This window comes from Bos indicus x Bos taurus, chromosome 13 (genome assembly GCF_003369695.1).
Source record: "Bos indicus x Bos taurus breed Angus x Brahman F1 hybrid chromosome 13, Bos_hybrid_MaternalHap_v2.0, whole genome shotgun sequence".
Lineage (NCBI taxonomy): Eukaryota > Metazoa > Chordata > Mammalia > Artiodactyla > Bovidae > Bos > Bos indicus x Bos taurus.
In genome coordinates this window covers 38,749,617-38,767,301 of record NC_040088.1, presented here as the reverse complement: position 1 = coordinate 38,767,301, position 17,685 = coordinate 38,749,617, and the positions used below count along the sequence as shown (strand labels likewise).

The window sequence follows — 17,685 nt, the reverse complement described above, 5'->3', positions numbered from 1 at the left end:
AAGAGTGTACATAAGCCTCTCAAGAGCCAGGAGATTGAACTTGGGTCTTCCAGGCCACTCTGCTCTTGCAGGTTACGCAGGCAGAGGGGTGAGGATGTGGCACAGCCGTGGTCCCCGAGTTAAGTGCCCTGTCCTTGTGAAGGAGGCTGAAAGGGGAAACTCAGATTCATATACAACACAGCCCGTCGACTAGGGCCCTCCTGTCCCTCAGCACACCTCTGGGGCTGGTCAGCCCCCTACCCCGGGGTCACAGGTGCCACCTGGGGACAGAGGGGGATGGAACAGGGAGGGAAGGGGACACAGCGCGCGGGGCGGGGGGGGGGGGGTGCAAATGGAAACAGGGCAGGTACAGAGGGATAACGGAGCGAAAAGGAGGGGGGAAAGAGGGGGACAGACGGGGATGGAGACGGCAATCTACAGCTGGGGCAGGAGGGGGCACCGAGAGGGTGGAAGGACGGAGGGGGCTAGAGAACGGCCGGCCAGCCCGAGGTCGGAGGGAGGGACAGAGTGAACCCAGCCGCGCTCCCCTCAGCTCGGCGGAGGGTCAGGGGACCCAGGGCCCGGGCGACCGACCCGACGAACGTGGACCAGGGCTGAGGGGACAAGGACGGGGACAGGGACGGGACGACGGGGAAACCAGGGCCGGGACCGGGCGATCGGCCCGACGGACGGGGACCAGAGCTGCGGGGACGAGGACGGGAAGACCGGGGCCGGGACCGAAACCGGGACGGGAAGGGCAGGGACACGGGGTCCCCTCGGCCCGGCCGGCCGCGGCGCACGCAGCCTTTCGGCCGCGCACCTCCCAGCTCCGACTCCTCCGGCGCGAGACGGCCCGCGCCTTATATACCCTGCTAAAAATAGCCTGCGAAACCGCCTCCCAATCAGAACCGGCCGAAGTTCGAATTCTGCCAATGGCGAGGGCGGTGATGGAGAGGCTCGGTCACGCCAGGCGGGGCCGCGGTGAGCCGCCGCCCGCGATTGGCCGGAGCTGACATCATCTCCGTGCAGCCCCCGGGCCGGGAGCGGCGTGATTGGGCGGCGCGCGGGGCGGGCGCGGGCGAGTCACGTGGGGAGGCGGCGGCGGGGGGAGCTGGGCGGGGAGGAGGGGAGGCTGGCAGCGGAGCTTTGAATAGGGAAGTTTTGCAGGGGTTACGTTTGCAGTCAGTCCGGTGTTTGCAAATATTGTGCGGGCTCGCGAGCGCGTCTCCGGGCTCCGGCCAGGACCCGAACCCGCGGCGCCTAATCGCTGCGCACTTGAGTTTGCATGAACTTCCCCGGCGCTGCAGGCACGGCCGCCGCGCTCCCGACTGCAGACCGCAAGCCTCCCTGTTTTTACAGCAGCGGGGACGGTCTCTTCCAACCCGACATGGATGTGCTCCCAATGTGCAGCATCTTCCAGGAACTCCAGATTGTGCACGAGACTGGTTACTTCTCGGCGCTGCCCTCCCTGGAGGAATACTGGCAACAGGTAAATAGGGATTTTCGTGGGCCAGGTGCCCCGGTGCGCCGAGCAGGGAGTGCGTGCATGCACCCGCAGGACGGTGTGTGCTTGGAGGTGCAATTCTTTTTTATTTTGTTCTTTTTCTTCTTCCTTTTTTTAAATGGTTTGGGTAAATTTTTAAAAAAAAATTAAAATAGTTATTGTTAAGACGTACTTGTGGCTCCGGCGCAGAAGGCACTTCAAAGGGGCCTTTCAGAGCGTGGAGCGGAGTTGTCATCTGAGTGGGGCGCAGCGGCGCCGGGCGCTCCCCGTGTTCTTGCCGTTTTCTGGGGCTGCTGAACCGTCTTCCCGAGCGTAGACCCAGCTCCGCGGCCTGATCTCGGCCCCAGCCCTTGGCAGAAGTTTGGTGCTTGTTCCAGCTCCAGGCTCTCCACAGCTGGACCTAGTCATATGAACCTGCATGGAGTGCCAAGGTTATTTTTTCTTCTTTTTTATTTTTAAAGTATTTTGTTTTCGGTTTTTTTTTTTTTTTTTTTTGGTGTTTGTACATACAGGTTTTTCTTTCTTTCTTTTTACTTAAGAATTTCACCAGCGAAACACCCACAAGCTCCTTTTCTCTACCAGGCCATTTTCAGTTTCTTTACCTTTGGAATCCTTAAGATTTGCCTCCATCTGCCTTGTTTTTCTTACCTCCTTCTTTTGTTGACCAGAAAAAAAAAGGGGGGGGGAGAAAAAAAAAAAAACCAATGTTTGCACAACCAGTGACTTATCAGTCATATGACAATGAGCCTGTCCGAATTGCTTCTAGTCTCAGTTTGGGAAGAGGAGTCTCTGTTTCCGGCATTTTTTAGTGAAATTGGAATTCTGGGCATTGGACATTTAAAAAACTTAATTTTTCCCCCTTCTCCTACGTTAGGATTGCCTGAAGGGAGAGAGATTCTGACACTTGTCCCATTGTCTTTAAAAGATAGGAGGGTTTGGGGTTGTCTCTGCCCTACTAGGCTGTTTGCTTTTTGTCACAAAGTGAATTAGCAGATCGCATATATTCTGCGGGTTTCAAAGCTTAGAAGGCTTTTAAGGGGGATGAAATGCAAAGTGGAACAACCTTCACATGCCTGCCTCATTGTTCACAGTCCTCCCTTCCCTCTCCCCTCCCAGCTTTTCCTACTGAAGCTTCCTAGGATGTGATTGAAATCGATCTAAGTAGTTTCCTTGGGCATTTGGGATTTGGGCCACAAGCCAGGCTGAGCTCTGGGTTGCCTTCAGAGGCTTTTAAACTCTCCCCAAGAGCTTCATTCTGGTCCCCAGTGCTCCTCGGCATAATGGGGATTTTAAATTAGCCAGATTATTAAAGTTTAACAAGGTCTCAGTAAACATGCTTTCCTTTTTCTTTGGAACATCCATATCTCGCCAGTCTCTCGTCAGAACACTGGAGGGTGCTTTGTAACCTAGACGTCTAATTTTAGGGGTAACAAGAAAACAATGATTGTTTTTTCCCCCTCTGCTCCTGCTTGCGGTGTGAAGAGTCTGGTGGCGGGGAGGGGGAAGGATATATTCTGATAGCAGGCACTGTGCTAAATAAGCAAGCCTGAGCCCTTTGGGTGGGCTTGGCTAGCCCTGAAAATGATTTGCTTAAAAAAAGAGAGCGGCGTTTGCTGTAGCAATGTAAATCTGTAGACTTGCAGTTGTATAGACAGCCTTATATGGACATGTAGGCAGTTGATCCTAGTGAAGATAAGGCAGACATAATTTAATCCTAAAATGTTTCCTACCGTTTTTCTTTTCCAGTGGCTAGAAAGTTTGAGATGGTGGGGAGAGGGGATGCTGGTGTCTCGGCAGTTGTAGCTTCTGGAAAGGTTGGTTGTGGGGCTGGGGGGGGGCACTCTGTCCCTGACACACTGCATGTATATTTGAACCGGGTCCTTTTTTTGGCCGCTGGTCAGAATTTCAAAAGGAAGTCTCCTTTGGCATTGCGTGAAAGAAATAGAGTGATGACTCATACAGTTGTACTCTTGGCCAGCAGATAAAGTTCTAGTCCATTGTGGGACTCCCAGCAGGGCCGGGAAAGGAATTTCCCCTCCCGCATCCTTTACAAAAGCAGATGGCCATTCTGGAACCATTTTTCCACTCCTGTTGTTGTTTTCCTCTGACCACTGTGGAAGTCATTTAAGTTGTGTGCGCACATGGCCCTGCACTTGGGAATGGCATTCTTTGAAAGCCTACTAAGGTCTGGGCTCCTCCACAGGAAACGGGTAGCTTCTGGGCAGCTCGGTTGATGTTCCTGACCCTAGACGTCCCCCTGGCTGCGTCTGCCCCGGCTGGGCGCGGCCTGTGCTGTCAGCGGTTCTCCAGAGGGGACGCATGGCCATGTCAGAGCTCACCGTGCTGCGGGCAGCAGGCCCGCAGAAGCAGGCTGCCTGGGTGTCCTTCATGCACAGGGTTCTGGAGGCTGTCTGATAATCTGGTTAAACCTGTCGGGTGGGGGTGGGGGTGTCGGAGGCTGGTGTCCTTTGTGTGGCTAACAGAAACTCATTAGAAACGTCAACACTGTAACTCTTAACAGAAACTAGCTCCTCTGTGGCCATCAGCCATTTGTGGCCATCGTGGTCCACCTCGGGGAAGCGGGGAGAGGCTTCGCCCTGGTTTTCCTTCTGAACGTGTCCCGTTCTTAGAGATAGCTCTCCTCTTGCTCTGCTGCAGACACGGAGTCCTATAGAGGCAAGGCCACAGTTGATCTGCCCTTGGCTCCTGCATGTTTTGGTGGTTTTTTTTGGAATTGTGCTTTCGGTTCCGTTTTCAGTGTGGTCACAATCACGTGCCTCCCTGTGATTCTTTCGCACAGACCTGCCTGGAGTTGGAACGTTACCTGCAGAGCGAGCCCTGCTACGTGTCAGCCTCCGAGATCAAATTCGACAGCCAGGAAGATCTGTGGACCAAAATCATCTTGGCTCGGGAGAAAAAGGAGGACGCGGACCTGAAGGTGTCCTCCTCTGGCCCGCCGGAGGACGCGCTCCACAGCCCTGGCTTCAGCTACAACCTGGAGACCAACAGCCTGAACTCGGATGTGAGCAGCGAGTCCTCCGACAGCTCCGAGGAGCTCTCGCCCACCACCAAGTTTACCTCCGACCCCATCAGCGAAGTCTTGGTCAATTCGGGGAATCTGAGCTCCTCGGTCACCTCCACGCCTCCGTCCTCCCCAGAACTGAGCAGGGAGCCCTCGCACCTGTGGGGCTGTGTGCCTGGCGAGCTGCACCCCCCCGGGAAGGCGCGGGGCGGGACCTCAGGGAAGCCGGGCGACAAGGGCAGCGGGGACGCCTCCCCCGACGGCCGCAGGCGGGTGCATCGCTGCCACTTTAATGGCTGCAGGAAAGTTTACACCAAAAGCTCCCACTTGAAAGCACACCAGCGCACCCACACAGGTCAGTCCCTCCTGCGACCTGGGCGGTGGGGCGCTGCTGAATTTCACCCGCCCTGGGAGGGGGCTGGGCAGGAGGCTCTCGGAGCAGACACATCCTCACCTCCTTTCTTCCCCCCCGAAAAAGTTGGGTCTCTGGGGAGGACAGAGTAGTCGCTGAAAGACTGGACTTATGTGCCCGATGAATGGTCTATCGCTTTCTGATTAAACACACAAGAGGTAAATCACATTCTTTGTCTACACGCAGTCCCCTGCCCACTCCCAAGCACCCGGGTTACAGAGACCCCACTGTGCCCAGCTGGCAGTGTCCATGCATCATGTTACATGGAGTTGCCTCTGACTTGTGGACACGGAGTTCGAGGGTTGAGAGGGGGTGGCCCAGCCGTGTGGCACACATGGGTGTCAGTCACCATGGGGGGTCTTCTTAGCTGACCCTATCGACTGAAGCGGTATCGTCGGCGGGTGCCTAGTAAGGATTTCTCTGCATGTCATGCTGCCTTTGCTTTCTGATGCCAGTTTTTAACACAATATCTTCCTAATGAAATATCACAATCTGGAGAATAGTTTGGTTTCAAGTTACCATGACAGCCTAGGATAACTGCTGCAACGTCACAGACATCTTAGACCTGAGAGGAGTCTTAAGGGTCACGTCACACAGAATCTCATGCTGCCAGTAATGAGAGGAGACGGGGATCCCCGAAGCAGCTCAAGGCAGAGCTGGAATCAGGACCCGGGTGCCCTGGACCGGCTCCCAGTGGTCCCAGCAGCACACTCAGGACTAGCTGTGGGAATTTTTTAATTTCTCAGATAGCACCTTTAGTGAAATCCTATTTGTAAAATGGCCAAGGGATGAAGTCAACTGGGTGTCTTGCTGGTCCTTTAGAAAGTGCTTTGAAGGCTTTGGAATGGGGCTTCCCAGAAACTCATGACCTCGGTTTTGGAGAAATGTAGTTTCCCGGAGGAAACTACAGAGCCTCATTCCACGGGGAAGTGAGTAAGGAACAAAATAAGTGCTTGAGAGAAACCGTTTCCATGGAGAAAGCAGTAAAAACCCAGCCCTGGCCAAGGCTGTGGGTCCAGTGGCCTGACACATCACCTCGGAAGTATTTCTCCGGTCTGAGTAATTGTCATTCTTCCATGTTGGCTCTGGTCACGGTCGTGCGGCCCTGCCAAGCCTGGGTCCGTCCCCCAGCACTGGGAGTCCCCAGGCTAGGTCAGAAAAGAGCCCCTGCCTGGTACCTCGGGAGGACCGGCTCCCAGCCCTAACGGGTGTGTGTTCTGAGTTCCTGAGGGCAGTGACCCCCTAGCCTGCTCCTGAGAGGACTCCCCGGCCGTGTGCTGGGGTCGTGGGGCCTCTCCCTCACTGCTCAGTGAAGTAATGGCGTGCCTGTCATGTGCTCTCTTCCCAGGAGAAAAGCCTTACAGATGCTCATGGGAAGGGTGTGAGTGGCGTTTTGCAAGAAGCGATGAGTTAACCAGACACTTCAGAAAGCACACTGGTGCCAAGCCTTTTAAATGTTCTCACTGTGACAGGTACGTGCATGAACCACAGGGGCGGGGGTGCCATCCCCGGGAGCAGGCATGCCGTCACCCCGCAGCGGGCAGCCATCCTCCGGGCCTGTAGTGGCATTTCTCTTTTCAGCCCAGGACTTTTTTAAAAAGGCTCTTGTTTGCCAGTCCTCCGGGTTAGGAAGCCCCAGGTACTTGAGTGCCTGAGAATAGGGTGATTTCGTTCATACTTTCCGAGGAACAACCCTTAATCAGTTTTCAGATTTGAAGGCCAGGTAGTAAAGTCTAGTGACATTCCCAAGAACTCACTGGTGGCCTCTTTGATGTAGATACTTCTGTCAGTTGGAATTTCCTGCCCCAAATGAGGATGGGGTGACTCAGGTGGGGGAGTGCACCCTCCTGGGGAGAGGCTGAGGTTGGGGAGCTCGGGGCAGAGGTCTGTGACCTGCAGGGCAGGAGAACTGATGTCTGGGACCCCGATTCTCTCCACAGGTGTTTCTCCAGGTCCGACCACCTGGCCCTGCACATGAAGAGACACCTCTGAGGGGGCAGAGCGACAACTCCTGCGGGCTAAAAAGGCTTCCAGGCTGAGACGGCCGCGGAAGGAGGGTGCGTGTTCCAGCCAAAGCCATTTTGCACCCTGCCCGGTCACCTCCAGGACCTACTGGGAAGGTCTTTCGAGGGCGAGAACAGTCACGTCCGAAGCGGCAGGGCACCCGGGGTGTGTGGTGTCTGGGTGGCCCTGGCTCGCCACTGGTTACCTGTCCTCTGAGTGGTCCCTAAGCCTTTGCCGTGAGCATGTGCACTGAGAATGTTAGTGGTGGGTGGGCTGTATGTGGAGGGTCTCCTACGGACTGGGTAACGAGGCACATCCTTTCCCTGGCGAGACTGCAAGAGACAGAAAAAAAAAAACAGAGTTTGAATGTTCTGTGTGTGAGGCGTGTTCCGTGAGACGAGATGACCATCCTTCATTTCCTGAGGGGGTGTCTGCGCCTTAGAGGAGAGAAAAAAAAAAAGACAAGAAGAAGGGAAGATGTGGAGGGCAGGCGTGGGCAGTCAGGACCCCGAGTGACGAGTGGGTGTTGGTGGGGAGAGCCCCTTCCCCCGCGGTGTGTGACGGGAGCGTTCGGTGTTCGGTTCAGCTGTGTGAAGTGAGTAGCTGGCGCTGCTTGCTGTGACAGAGTTCATTTGTTACCTGTTGTATACGCTGTGTACCTACAAACATAACACGTGGATAACTTTTCCTTCTAAGACAAAAGTAATGCATGGTCTGGGGAATTATCTGCTTTTCCATTTTTAAATCAGGACTACCGTTTTGGTTCCAAGTTCACTGAGCAGCTAAGATAACAATTGGTCGAATCAGGTGACCCCCTAGCCATCTGGGCCTGGCAATACATGATGCTCCACCCCCCCCAACTCCCGCCCCTTGGATTTATTCGTAACACTCCCCTTCTAGAGAGGCGTTGTGCAGTGTAGGACTATTTTGTCAGTGGTTCCGAATTCGTATTACCTTTTTGGAGAATTTCAAGTTGCCCTTGGGAGACATTGGGCACGAGTTGGGTGTCTGGGACACCAAGGCTGGGAATCGCTGGTCTAACGTCCCACTAGACTCAGAACCTAAAATTTTTCTCAGTTGGGTGGATGAAACCACTAAAGCTTAGAAACTGTTTTCTCATGCAGCTAAGTTTCTCTTATTTATGCCTTGAGGACTCATTTCTGGTTTTCTAGCTGTTAATGCACTGTAGATCTTAATAATGGTGCCTTACGCAAGTGGCCCCTCCTGTGGGGGTCTCATACAGGGGAATGGGTGATGCATGCTTTATTAAGGCTCTTTTTTCACCTGGCTTTGTACTGTATCAATATTTAATACAGAAAAAAAAAACAAAACTCTTTAAGGTCCTACTTCACAAGTCAAATAGATGAAAACTCCCCAAACAAGTCAGTATTTACTCAATAGCTTAGACAACTTGACTGTCAGTGTTCAAGTGGGAAACACATGATAATTGGAAAATCAGACCATTTCTGCCACCGTGAGGGTGAGACTTCAATATAGACTTTGCACAACACTTGTACAGATCATACACCGGCTGTGTTTAATATGTAACATTTTCACACGTATTAAAGATACAGAAGTATTAAAAAACAATGTATTTGCTTAAAAGGCACAAGTTTCTCGCGTATCTATCTAGCTATCTGTTGGTAACACAGAAGGTATATTACTTTTTTAAAAAGTGGGCGAAATTCTTGTGTATGTACATTTGTGTGTATAATATGTGTATGTGTGTGTGTATATATATATACATATATATGAATAATATATAAATATTTTTTTAAGGAGAAATTAGAATGTATAGCTAGAAAATTCCACAGCCTGTGAAGACCTATTTCAAAATGGCCATAAAGGAGGTAAAAATGAAAACTATAACTTTTATAAAGGCTTTATCTTTCATTTAACAATTTGCCACAGGCCTTTGGCATCAGATCTCTTCCAGACTGCCAAGTCACTCATCCTAATAGGTGGGTCTGGGATAGGGTCCCTTGGCCATTCAGAACTGCCATGAACGGAATACTAGCCCGCTGGTTGTTTGGTCTCAGACACACTAAGGTTTTGATTTCAAACGTCAGCCTTATTGAAGATCTAACCTAAAAGAAAGCTAATCACAGAGATTCTTTTTGAGAGCATTTTTTATGCAGATGAAGCTACTTTTTTTCCAGCACATAGATTCTTCCAGTTTTTCCAGCAAGTAATTTCCCCGAATTGGCATACTGCAGCATGGACAGCTGATCCTCCATGCAGCTGCTGGTCAAGGGTGTGGATCTTCTCTTTATATATATTTATTTATATATATATATATATATACATATATATATACACATAAGTCTGGCTGGGCTGGTATTTTGTTTGATCTTCCTGAAAATGAGCAATGGTAAAAGCTCATATAACTGGTTTTTTTTTTTTTTTTTTTTAAATCTGGGCTGATGGATACACTTACGTAAAGAAATTATTTTGCTGAGGGGGAAAATGCACTTTTTTCTTTTGGCAGTTCCAAATCCAGACACTTGATTTGCTGGATTTTGGGGGGAAAAAACTCCTTTTTTGGCCCTGCTGTGTGCTTAGCCATAACAGTTCCATTAAGCAAGAAGGTAAACAAAAGACAAAAAATAAAAAACTTGCACTGGCTTGTCTCACTTACGAAACACCGTGGAGTGGTTTGATTGGGTGGGGCTGGGTGCCATGTATGTCAATGCCTGTAATTTTCATAATAAGCAAGTACATAAAGAATTACAATTCTGTTCAGGTGATAACTGAGCCTCAATCAAGCAGAAACTTTTTGCTTGACATTAAAAGAAAATTTCTATTAGTGAAATTTCTTTCTTTTTATTTTGAAGCACCCTGTTATCTAAAAAATCTTTGTAAGATTTTTGTAAAATTTTGTTTTACAAGATTTTATTTGAAATTGTTTTTTGCAAGATTGTTATATTTCTGTATGAATGTATTTTTTATTGGAATAACATAAAAGAATTCTTATCAGCATCTTGAGTCTGGCTGTTTTTGTGGGGGGGTGGGGGGTGGAGGTGGAGGGAGGGAGTGTTGAAATAAATTCCTGCCAGATTAATCACTGGGCTCCTCCTTGGGAAATCTTCCTTATGCAACCCCAGCAGCCACTTGCCTGTCTCCCTCCCACTCACCGTCCTGGCAGCAAAGGTGGAAATAGGAGCCTGGGGTTGGTCCCCTGATGCGCACTGGGTTCTCCTCCAGGGCCTGGCCACTAGGCTTTGGGGCCCAGGAGGAAACTCTGGCTGTGCTTTCGCTGTCACTCCAGCCTGGGAATAAACTGCAGAGGCATCCGAGGAACGTGGTGGAACAAGCACCTCCTGTTCACTTCCGATGTTCCTGGGGACCTGTTCAAGGTCACATGCTCCTGGGCACCTGTTACCAAGGCCGTCAGAGCTGGGGGCCACCTCCAACCTGGCCTGAACACCTGGCTGGGTTGTCACCCAAGAGGGCAGACACAGTGGGGACAGCAGGCCCCAGAACCATCCCTCTGGCCTTCAGGACACCCTCCCTTACCTCTCCTCCCCCACCACCACCTTCTCTGGTCAGACCAGCAAAATAGGGCAGGAGGTGAAAGATTAGTTACCTGATCGCCCAATTTTTTTTTTTTTTCCCCTTAAGGCAGATGGGATTCATTCAATGTAAATTTTTTTTTTGAAAATAGGGTAGCTTTTGGTTTTCTAGAAACGTTTCCCAGCGTGAGATCATAGTCCTGCTGTGTGATGAGTGGCAAACGAGTTTGTGTTCAGATCATATTAAGCTCCTTAGTGGGGACAGGGTAGAACTGGTATGTGCCTGCTGGAGTGGGCAGTGGGATGGTGGAAATTTCTGAGAGACTGAGCTTCTTAAGCTCGTTCTTAATTTAAGGAAGTTCTCTAGTTGTTGCTGGAAGGGCTCCCTGTGTCTGTAGCGGTTCTGGTTCTACATTTTGCCTCGTGAGCAGGGTTTACACGAGCTGCCTTTTAATTTGATAATTGAGGAGGAGAAGCTGAAGTGCGTCCCCAGATTAGGAATGTTAAGTAATTTTCTTTCTAGAACTGCGGTAAAAATATCAGCCATTCGAAAGGAGTGTGGTGTGGGAGGGTGAAGGAAGCAGATGCAGTTTTTGCCAGGACTCTTGGGTGTGTTGTGTTCAAAGCACATGTCAGGATGACTAATAGTTGGATTGCCCCGACTGTAGCGCTAAATAAAGGCTTGATAATGCATTCTCGGCTACTAGTGAGACTTGACCACTTTGTCATGCGAGGACTATGCCGAACAGCCCAGTTATGTTCAAATAAGGCTGCTAGGAGAACTGCCATGCAAGGAATCAGCTGTAAACCCAGGATATTTATAGAAGGACAAAAATTTTCACTCTACTTAACAGAAGTGTTGAAACCTAGCTAAAAGAAAAGATCTGTTCTGTGTGCTTTTGGACAATTTGCTGAGCCACACTGGACCTCAGCTTTCTTATTGCTGAAATATTTTGGGCTTGGTCACATGTATCTAGCATTTTGTAGAGCACTGCAATTCTGTGGTCTGTGAGTATAGGGTGGACTTCAAATTACATGTCCACCCTCCTCGGAATGCTCCGCTCAGATCTAGAAAGTTCTCTCATGCCACAGTAGACGGTATTGTTGAGAAAATTGCTCTGACTTAGAATGGAAAGGGGAATGTTCTCAAATATCCCCTTGCCCCTTTAATTATAGTTAAGTTATTTAGACATTTGGTGCCATAATACATACCATTTTTTAAATTAAAAACAAAAACAAAAAACAACTCTTTGAAAACAGCCATTGTAGCCACTGCAGACCCAAAGCCTCTAAGTTCTCCCAGCTCACCAATCCCATGGCACAGGTTCCCAGCTGACCTGCGTGCCCAGAGGGCGGGGGAGGTGATGGAGTCAGGTTGTTTACTTTTACATTTTAATTGCTGTAGAGAAAGAACGTAGCTTTCCTATGTAACTTCCTTCTTAGTTTTTAACCTCATGCCCCCATGAGATATTTTTTTCTTTTTCTCTAAGTTTTCAAAAATTGCATTTATGTATTATTTATTTTTTTATCTTTGGCTGCGCTGGGTCTTCACTGCAGCAAAGGCTTTTCTCTAGTTGTGGCGCTGCAGTTCCTCGCTGCGGCGGCTTCTCCTGTTACAGAGCACAGGCTCTCAGACACACAGGCTTCAGTAGTTGCGGCTTGTGGTAAGCTAGGCTTTTTTTTTTTTTTTTAACAACTTTCCTTCCCAACTTGAAATATTCCCCTCCTCAAACTGGGTGATGATGAAAGCGATAGTATCTACCATTTGTTGTGTCTTAACTACGAACTGAGGAGGGAATATGTTATATATGTGTGTCTGTGTGTGACTTTATTCATATTTCCCAGTGTACTGCACATGGCAGACATTATCCCCATTTCACAGGTGAGGACTACTCAGGCACCACTAGATGAACTTGCTTTTTCTAGGTGGCTCAGTAGGATGCATCAGGCCTGGCATCCAGGCCACGTCTCTCAAATGCCAAAGACCAAAGGTTTAATCACCATCTGGCACTAGTTTCTGTCTCACCAGAGCCTTCCACTCTTCTGATGGATTCACCTTAAAATGAAGTTACGTTTAAGAAAGGGAGACAGAACTTTCTTATAATTCAGAAGCACTGAAGCTATAAACTGTGCTGTAATCCTAAGCAAACAAAAGTAACCATTTTGAATTGCTTTCAAGAAATGAGACAGATGGCACATATTTATTTTTAATGTTTAAGAAGCTTGAGAAAGCAATCGGGGATGTGACATCCTGCATTAATTGGCAAGCATCACCTAATGTACATAGTTAAGAGACAAAGAGAAGAAAATTAGGTCCATGCATCACATAAATGAGGCAATACAACAAAGTGTATTTAACCAGATTTATTTTATAACATGGTCTCTCTGTTTCACTCTAAGTAATTTTAATGAGAATTCCCTAAATGTCTATGAATGGTAAGAGACAAAGACGAGATGGAGTCTGGGTACCACATGTCCTCACAGGAGCCGTGCTGGACTGAGCAGTAAGCACAGAATTTTCAATAAAAGTCAGATTTAACTAGAATGCCCTTTGTCACTGTGAGTTCCTTCACATTCATGTTGCTAAACCTTGTGCTGACTTCCCTTTACATAATTGTACTAAAAGAAAAAAAAATGTCACATGATCTAGAACTCTTCCTTAAATTCACAGCCCCCATCCAAAGGTGACGTGAACGAACAATTAGTAACTTTTTACAAGGCTTAGCTGCTGACAGTGGATCGTGTTCCCCGTGATGCAGAAATCACATCTGGGAAGCTTTGTACTTGCTTGATTTCCAAGCACCCATGCCGGTGACTTGCATGTATGGATTGAGCCTAGCTCTGTTCCCCTCGATTTCTTAAGCTTCACGTTACCACATTTCACTGTGGTTGTGCAAGACTTGCTTCCAGATGCACAAGATAGGTGATGACAAGCATGGGCTTTATCAACTAACTCACCGTAAAAGCAGGCAGCCCTGCCTGCTGTCGTTTGCCGATTGCATGGCCGCGGAGATGGCAGAGTGGTGACCCTGTGGGGGCAGGTGAAGTGGCCATAAGTGAACTGGGCCCTGTCTTCCCTTTCAGCAGGAATTTGACAAAATCTTCACTGATTGTCACCCCTATGTTCACTCAGTTTACCATCCTCCCCAAAATAGGTCATTTACTTGAAAGTTCAAAAGCTGTGCTGACTTCGCAAGAGACGCATATGTATACATGTGTGAGTGTTTTAACTGTAAAAATTTAACTCTTTGTGGTAAACTTGCCTTTGGGCAACATTCAGATAGATAAAATATTTAGTTGAAGAAAATGGAAGAGAACCTCACTGTTTCCTAAGGACTGAACTGTGATGATAACGATTTGGAATGTCTGTCTGTCGTCCAGCTACATCAGATGATGGAGAGGAGGTGACTGGAGCTGAGACCTCTGAGAGTCCGGTGTGGGTGAGGCTGCCCCTGCGACCTGAATGAGCCCCAGTAAAGCTGGGACAGGAGCCTCTGCTAGGTGAAGAGTAGCCCGTAAGGACGGCCCAGGGGATCACCACCCACCTCCTGGGTTTCTCCAGCCCCTGCTGCAGGGCGCACTTGGTGTGAGTCAGGAGGAGGGGACCAAGGGAGCAGGTTCAGTCCCATTTTGGCCAGAAATGTTTATGGCGTTTGAGAGAGGAAGGCTTACTGGCAGCTTCTGGTTCATCGTTAATCAGTCATGACCCACCCACTGGGCACTTCCCGTAGGTAACAAGGAACTCGCCTTTTAAGGAGGTGAGAATTCCAGCAAGCAGTCCAAATGGCCCCTGGAAATGAAGACAGGACAAGGATGGGGAAAGTCATTCAGGGAACGTCATTCACCTTTCTTTATGGTGACTTTCCTTGGAAATCCTTAACAGTATCCTATGCTAATTGTGTGTGTGTTTTTAAGGGAATTCTATTAATTGTATTTTGCAAAGACTGGGCAGGTATTACCCTATTGTGTTCCGCGGAGGCAGCGATGACCGCTCTCACCTGCTGCTCTCAAAATGAATCGCTAATCCCTGGCTTGGAGATGGTTACTCGAAACCCTTTCAGCTTTGTTTTTCCCCATCTCTGAAATGAGAATAGTGAGACCCTTTTCAGATCATTGAAAGATTAGAGACAAGGGATATAGGGATCAATAGTAGTCATGATCATATCCCATGGTGGATATTTATCTCTCAATTAGGAAAATAATTTTTGTCTTCCTGTCGAATTTGTCTAGCAGTGGAATTTAACACACAGCATTAGGAAAAAGTCAGCCACATTTAATTTCCACAACATAATTTTGCAGTGAATTCAGTGAAGGACAAGCCCATGTTTACGTTGCATTTTATGATCAATAAAGCAGCTTCTTCCTGAAATGCTTGCTGCACTGCAATCTTGCAGGAAGGGAGACGCACTTTCCTGCTAAAAGCTGTGAACACTCTGACCACTGAACTGACCAACAGGCTCAGTGAGCTGAACTTACATTGCTTTTGACAAATGACACAGAACCCACATTCTCCTCTTGCAGGGAATGAACCCAAGGCCCAGTCGACCAAGCCATATGGTCAGTGGGAGGCAGCCTGAGAGATAAGCCAGCCCATCTCTCTCCACTGTCATAATAGGTTCTGCTTTGCTACCTGTTGACGTCTCCAATTTTTAGATGCTGTAGACATCACAGGTGCCCACCTCTGTGTAAAGTATGGGGCAGACCACGTCTGCATCCTCCATAGTCCTCAGGAGTCAGTGATGGAGCATCGGGAGCAAAGCCCATTTATTCATTCATTCATTCACTCACTCAACTGGGGAGTGTCGACGGGCTGTTGGGCACCTTGCAACAAGCCCCTCTGGCTGCCAGAGCAGAAGACTGAGTCCCAAGCCTTCTCTTCAAACTGTAGCTTATACACCAACCTAGCCCCCAGCCTCCCAGGCCACGCCAGCCACGGAGGGTCCCCTTCCTGAAGCTCCTGTCCCTTGCCTCCTGCTTGCCTCCTCTGATACCAGTGAGAGGTACCTGGTTTCTTGTTCATGATGCTCAGCTAGAGAGCTGAGCCTTTCAGAGCAAAGCTGGCTGTGTGTGTACCAAGCCGTGCTGATGACAGTGCGCTCTCTGCACCCACGGTCCTTCGCCATCAGCTGACAGCCCTCGACTAGGGATCCATTAGACCTGCTAAGCAGTCCCCGGGGGCCCCCATCTGACCACACAGCCCAGCCTCGAGGTTGGGAGTCACGCCTGATGCCCCCCTGACTTCTGCAATAGTGCTGGAGCTTCTACACCTGACAGCCTGGGAACTCCCAATCAGGACGCAGACGTATTTGTTTCCATCTGTGCTGCAGAGCGTGAGTACCTGGCACATCCTCCCCAAGGGGTAATCGTCAGAAAGGGAGGAAAGTGTCCCCACCCCCCAGGCCTTGTCTGCTCTCCAGAATCTGGATCCATCACCTGCCTCTGCTCTGGGCTTCCTTAGTGTCCCTTTCCTCTGGGCTTCCTTAGTCTCCCTTTCCTCTCTTTCTCTCTCTCTGCTTCCCTCCCTCTCTCCCACCCTCCCCATGAGTAGGAGTTCCTTTCGGCCAAGACTGTGTACCCACAGTTTTACATTTCTGAGAGCCCAGCCCCTGGTGAGGGTACTCTAGTAATGCCTCTTCAACGAATGAATGAAAAGATGACCCTACCATGACTTTTTCCTGTGTCCAAAGCACAGAGACCTTAATTCCTAGGATAAGTGCTTAATAAAATCCAGCTGCCCAACTTATCCACTGTATGAGGCCTCTGCTGCTGCTGCTGCTAAGTCGCTTCAGTTGTGTCTATGGTACATCTATTCCTGGATGTCTATCCCTAGATAGATGTCTATCCATCAGTGGCCAGAAAGGCTGAGCATGCCTTATGTTCAGCCCATTCTTCTCCTCTGTCGCCTTAGATGGAAAAGTTATTCAAGAAGAGGAAGTAGCTGAAGATTAGAGGAAAACCATTGGGGAAATCCACGCACCAGTGGGCGTGGCTCTGTGTAAATGACACCAGCTGGATCTGTGGCCAGTGGGCGTCACCTAGCAAGTGCCCCTGCCTTCAGCTCATGTGAATTGAATAGAGGCGCACTGAACTCTCCAGAAGGAGCCTCATACCTCTGGAGCTGCTCGGGGAAATGAAAGCAAAGCTGTAGGAAAACTGGCTTTCTGGACTTGTTAGTACAATTTAAACATTCAAGTGTTTTGATGTATTACTTCCACACTGAATGCAATGCATTTTTAATTCTGGATATGAGCCTTTGGCACAGGAGGAATAAATGGGTGGGCTTCCAGGATGGCTCAGGGGTAAAGAATCCCCTTGCCAACACAGGAGACGTGGGTTCAATCCTTGGGTCGGGAAGATCCTCCAGAGAAGGAAATGGCAACCCACTCCAGAATTCTTGCCTAGAGGACCCCATGGACAGAGGAGCCTGGCAGGCTACAATCCATGGGATCACAAAGAGCTGGACACAACTGAGCAATAGGCATAGAGTCCCTGATGACCAGTTAAAATGTCTACAAGTTCCTCTCTCACAGCCTGCTCCTCCATCCTGCCATGGGATATCGGTTTTGCTGCTTGCAGTCCAGGGGGGTCGTCTTTCCTTCAAGGTCAAGTGGGTGACTAAGCTGTCATCATCATGTGACTCATCATGTGTTGGATGTGATCACACACTACAAGGGCTTGCAATTTTTTCCCTGCTGAAAGTAACATGATCCGGTGAGCTTTTGAGGTGAAAAAATTGACTTTGAATCACTCCCACGAACATCTGTATAACCAGGACGAGTTCCAGAAGCTCTGAGCCTGCTCTCACCTGAGGAAGGAGCCCTGCTACAGGGGCCACAGGTATTGACTAGTCACCTGAGCAAGGTATTGACTAGTCACCTGAGCAAGGGGCCCTTTCTACATGGGCTGCAGGCATTGACTAGAAGACCCACATCAACATTCCTGATTCTGTCCCCGGCCCCAGGAGACCTAGAGGAAACAAGGCCTCGTCCACTTTTCTCTTAGATAAAAGGCTGTTTTTGTCTCACATCCCTTGGGTAGAAAATTTTCTCACATGCCATCATTTTTTTTAGCAACTTTTCCAGTCGATTGATTTTTATGAGCCACCCCAGGGAAGCATCCTTTCAGGACATCTCAGCAACAAATAAAATGCTCTGGTACCTGAAGGTTGGTCCCCGGCCAGGGTCCACCCCAGCTCTGTCACTTCAGTCAAGATGTTCCATGTGTTCAAGGCAGAGATGCCGGTCTCCCTGGA

The 17,685-nt window shown here is 49.3% G+C and overlaps 1 protein-coding gene across 2 annotated transcripts; it reads left to right on the top strand.

Moving 5' to 3' along the window:
* Window positions 1-1,107: 1,107 nt before the first annotated feature.
* On the top strand, window positions 1,108-9,900 carry KLF6 (Kruppel like factor 6). Of its 2 annotated transcripts, none has more exons than XM_027559478.1 (4): window positions 1,108-1,468; window positions 4,284-4,860; window positions 6,266-6,389; window positions 6,858-9,900. In XM_027559478.1, exons 1-4 carry the CDS (start codon window positions 1,265-1,267, stop codon window positions 6,907-6,909), a joined length of 957 nt encoding a protein of 318 aa, XP_027415279.1. In that variant the 5' UTR covers window positions 1,108-1,264; the 3' UTR covers window positions 6,910-9,900. The 2 variants fall into 2 exon arrangements, 1 of the variants encoding a protein (XP_027415279.1); XR_003514096.1 differs by having other exon boundaries at window positions 1,123-1,468; window positions 4,284-5,075.
* The last annotated feature ends 7,785 nt before the right edge of the window (window positions 9,901-17,685 follow it).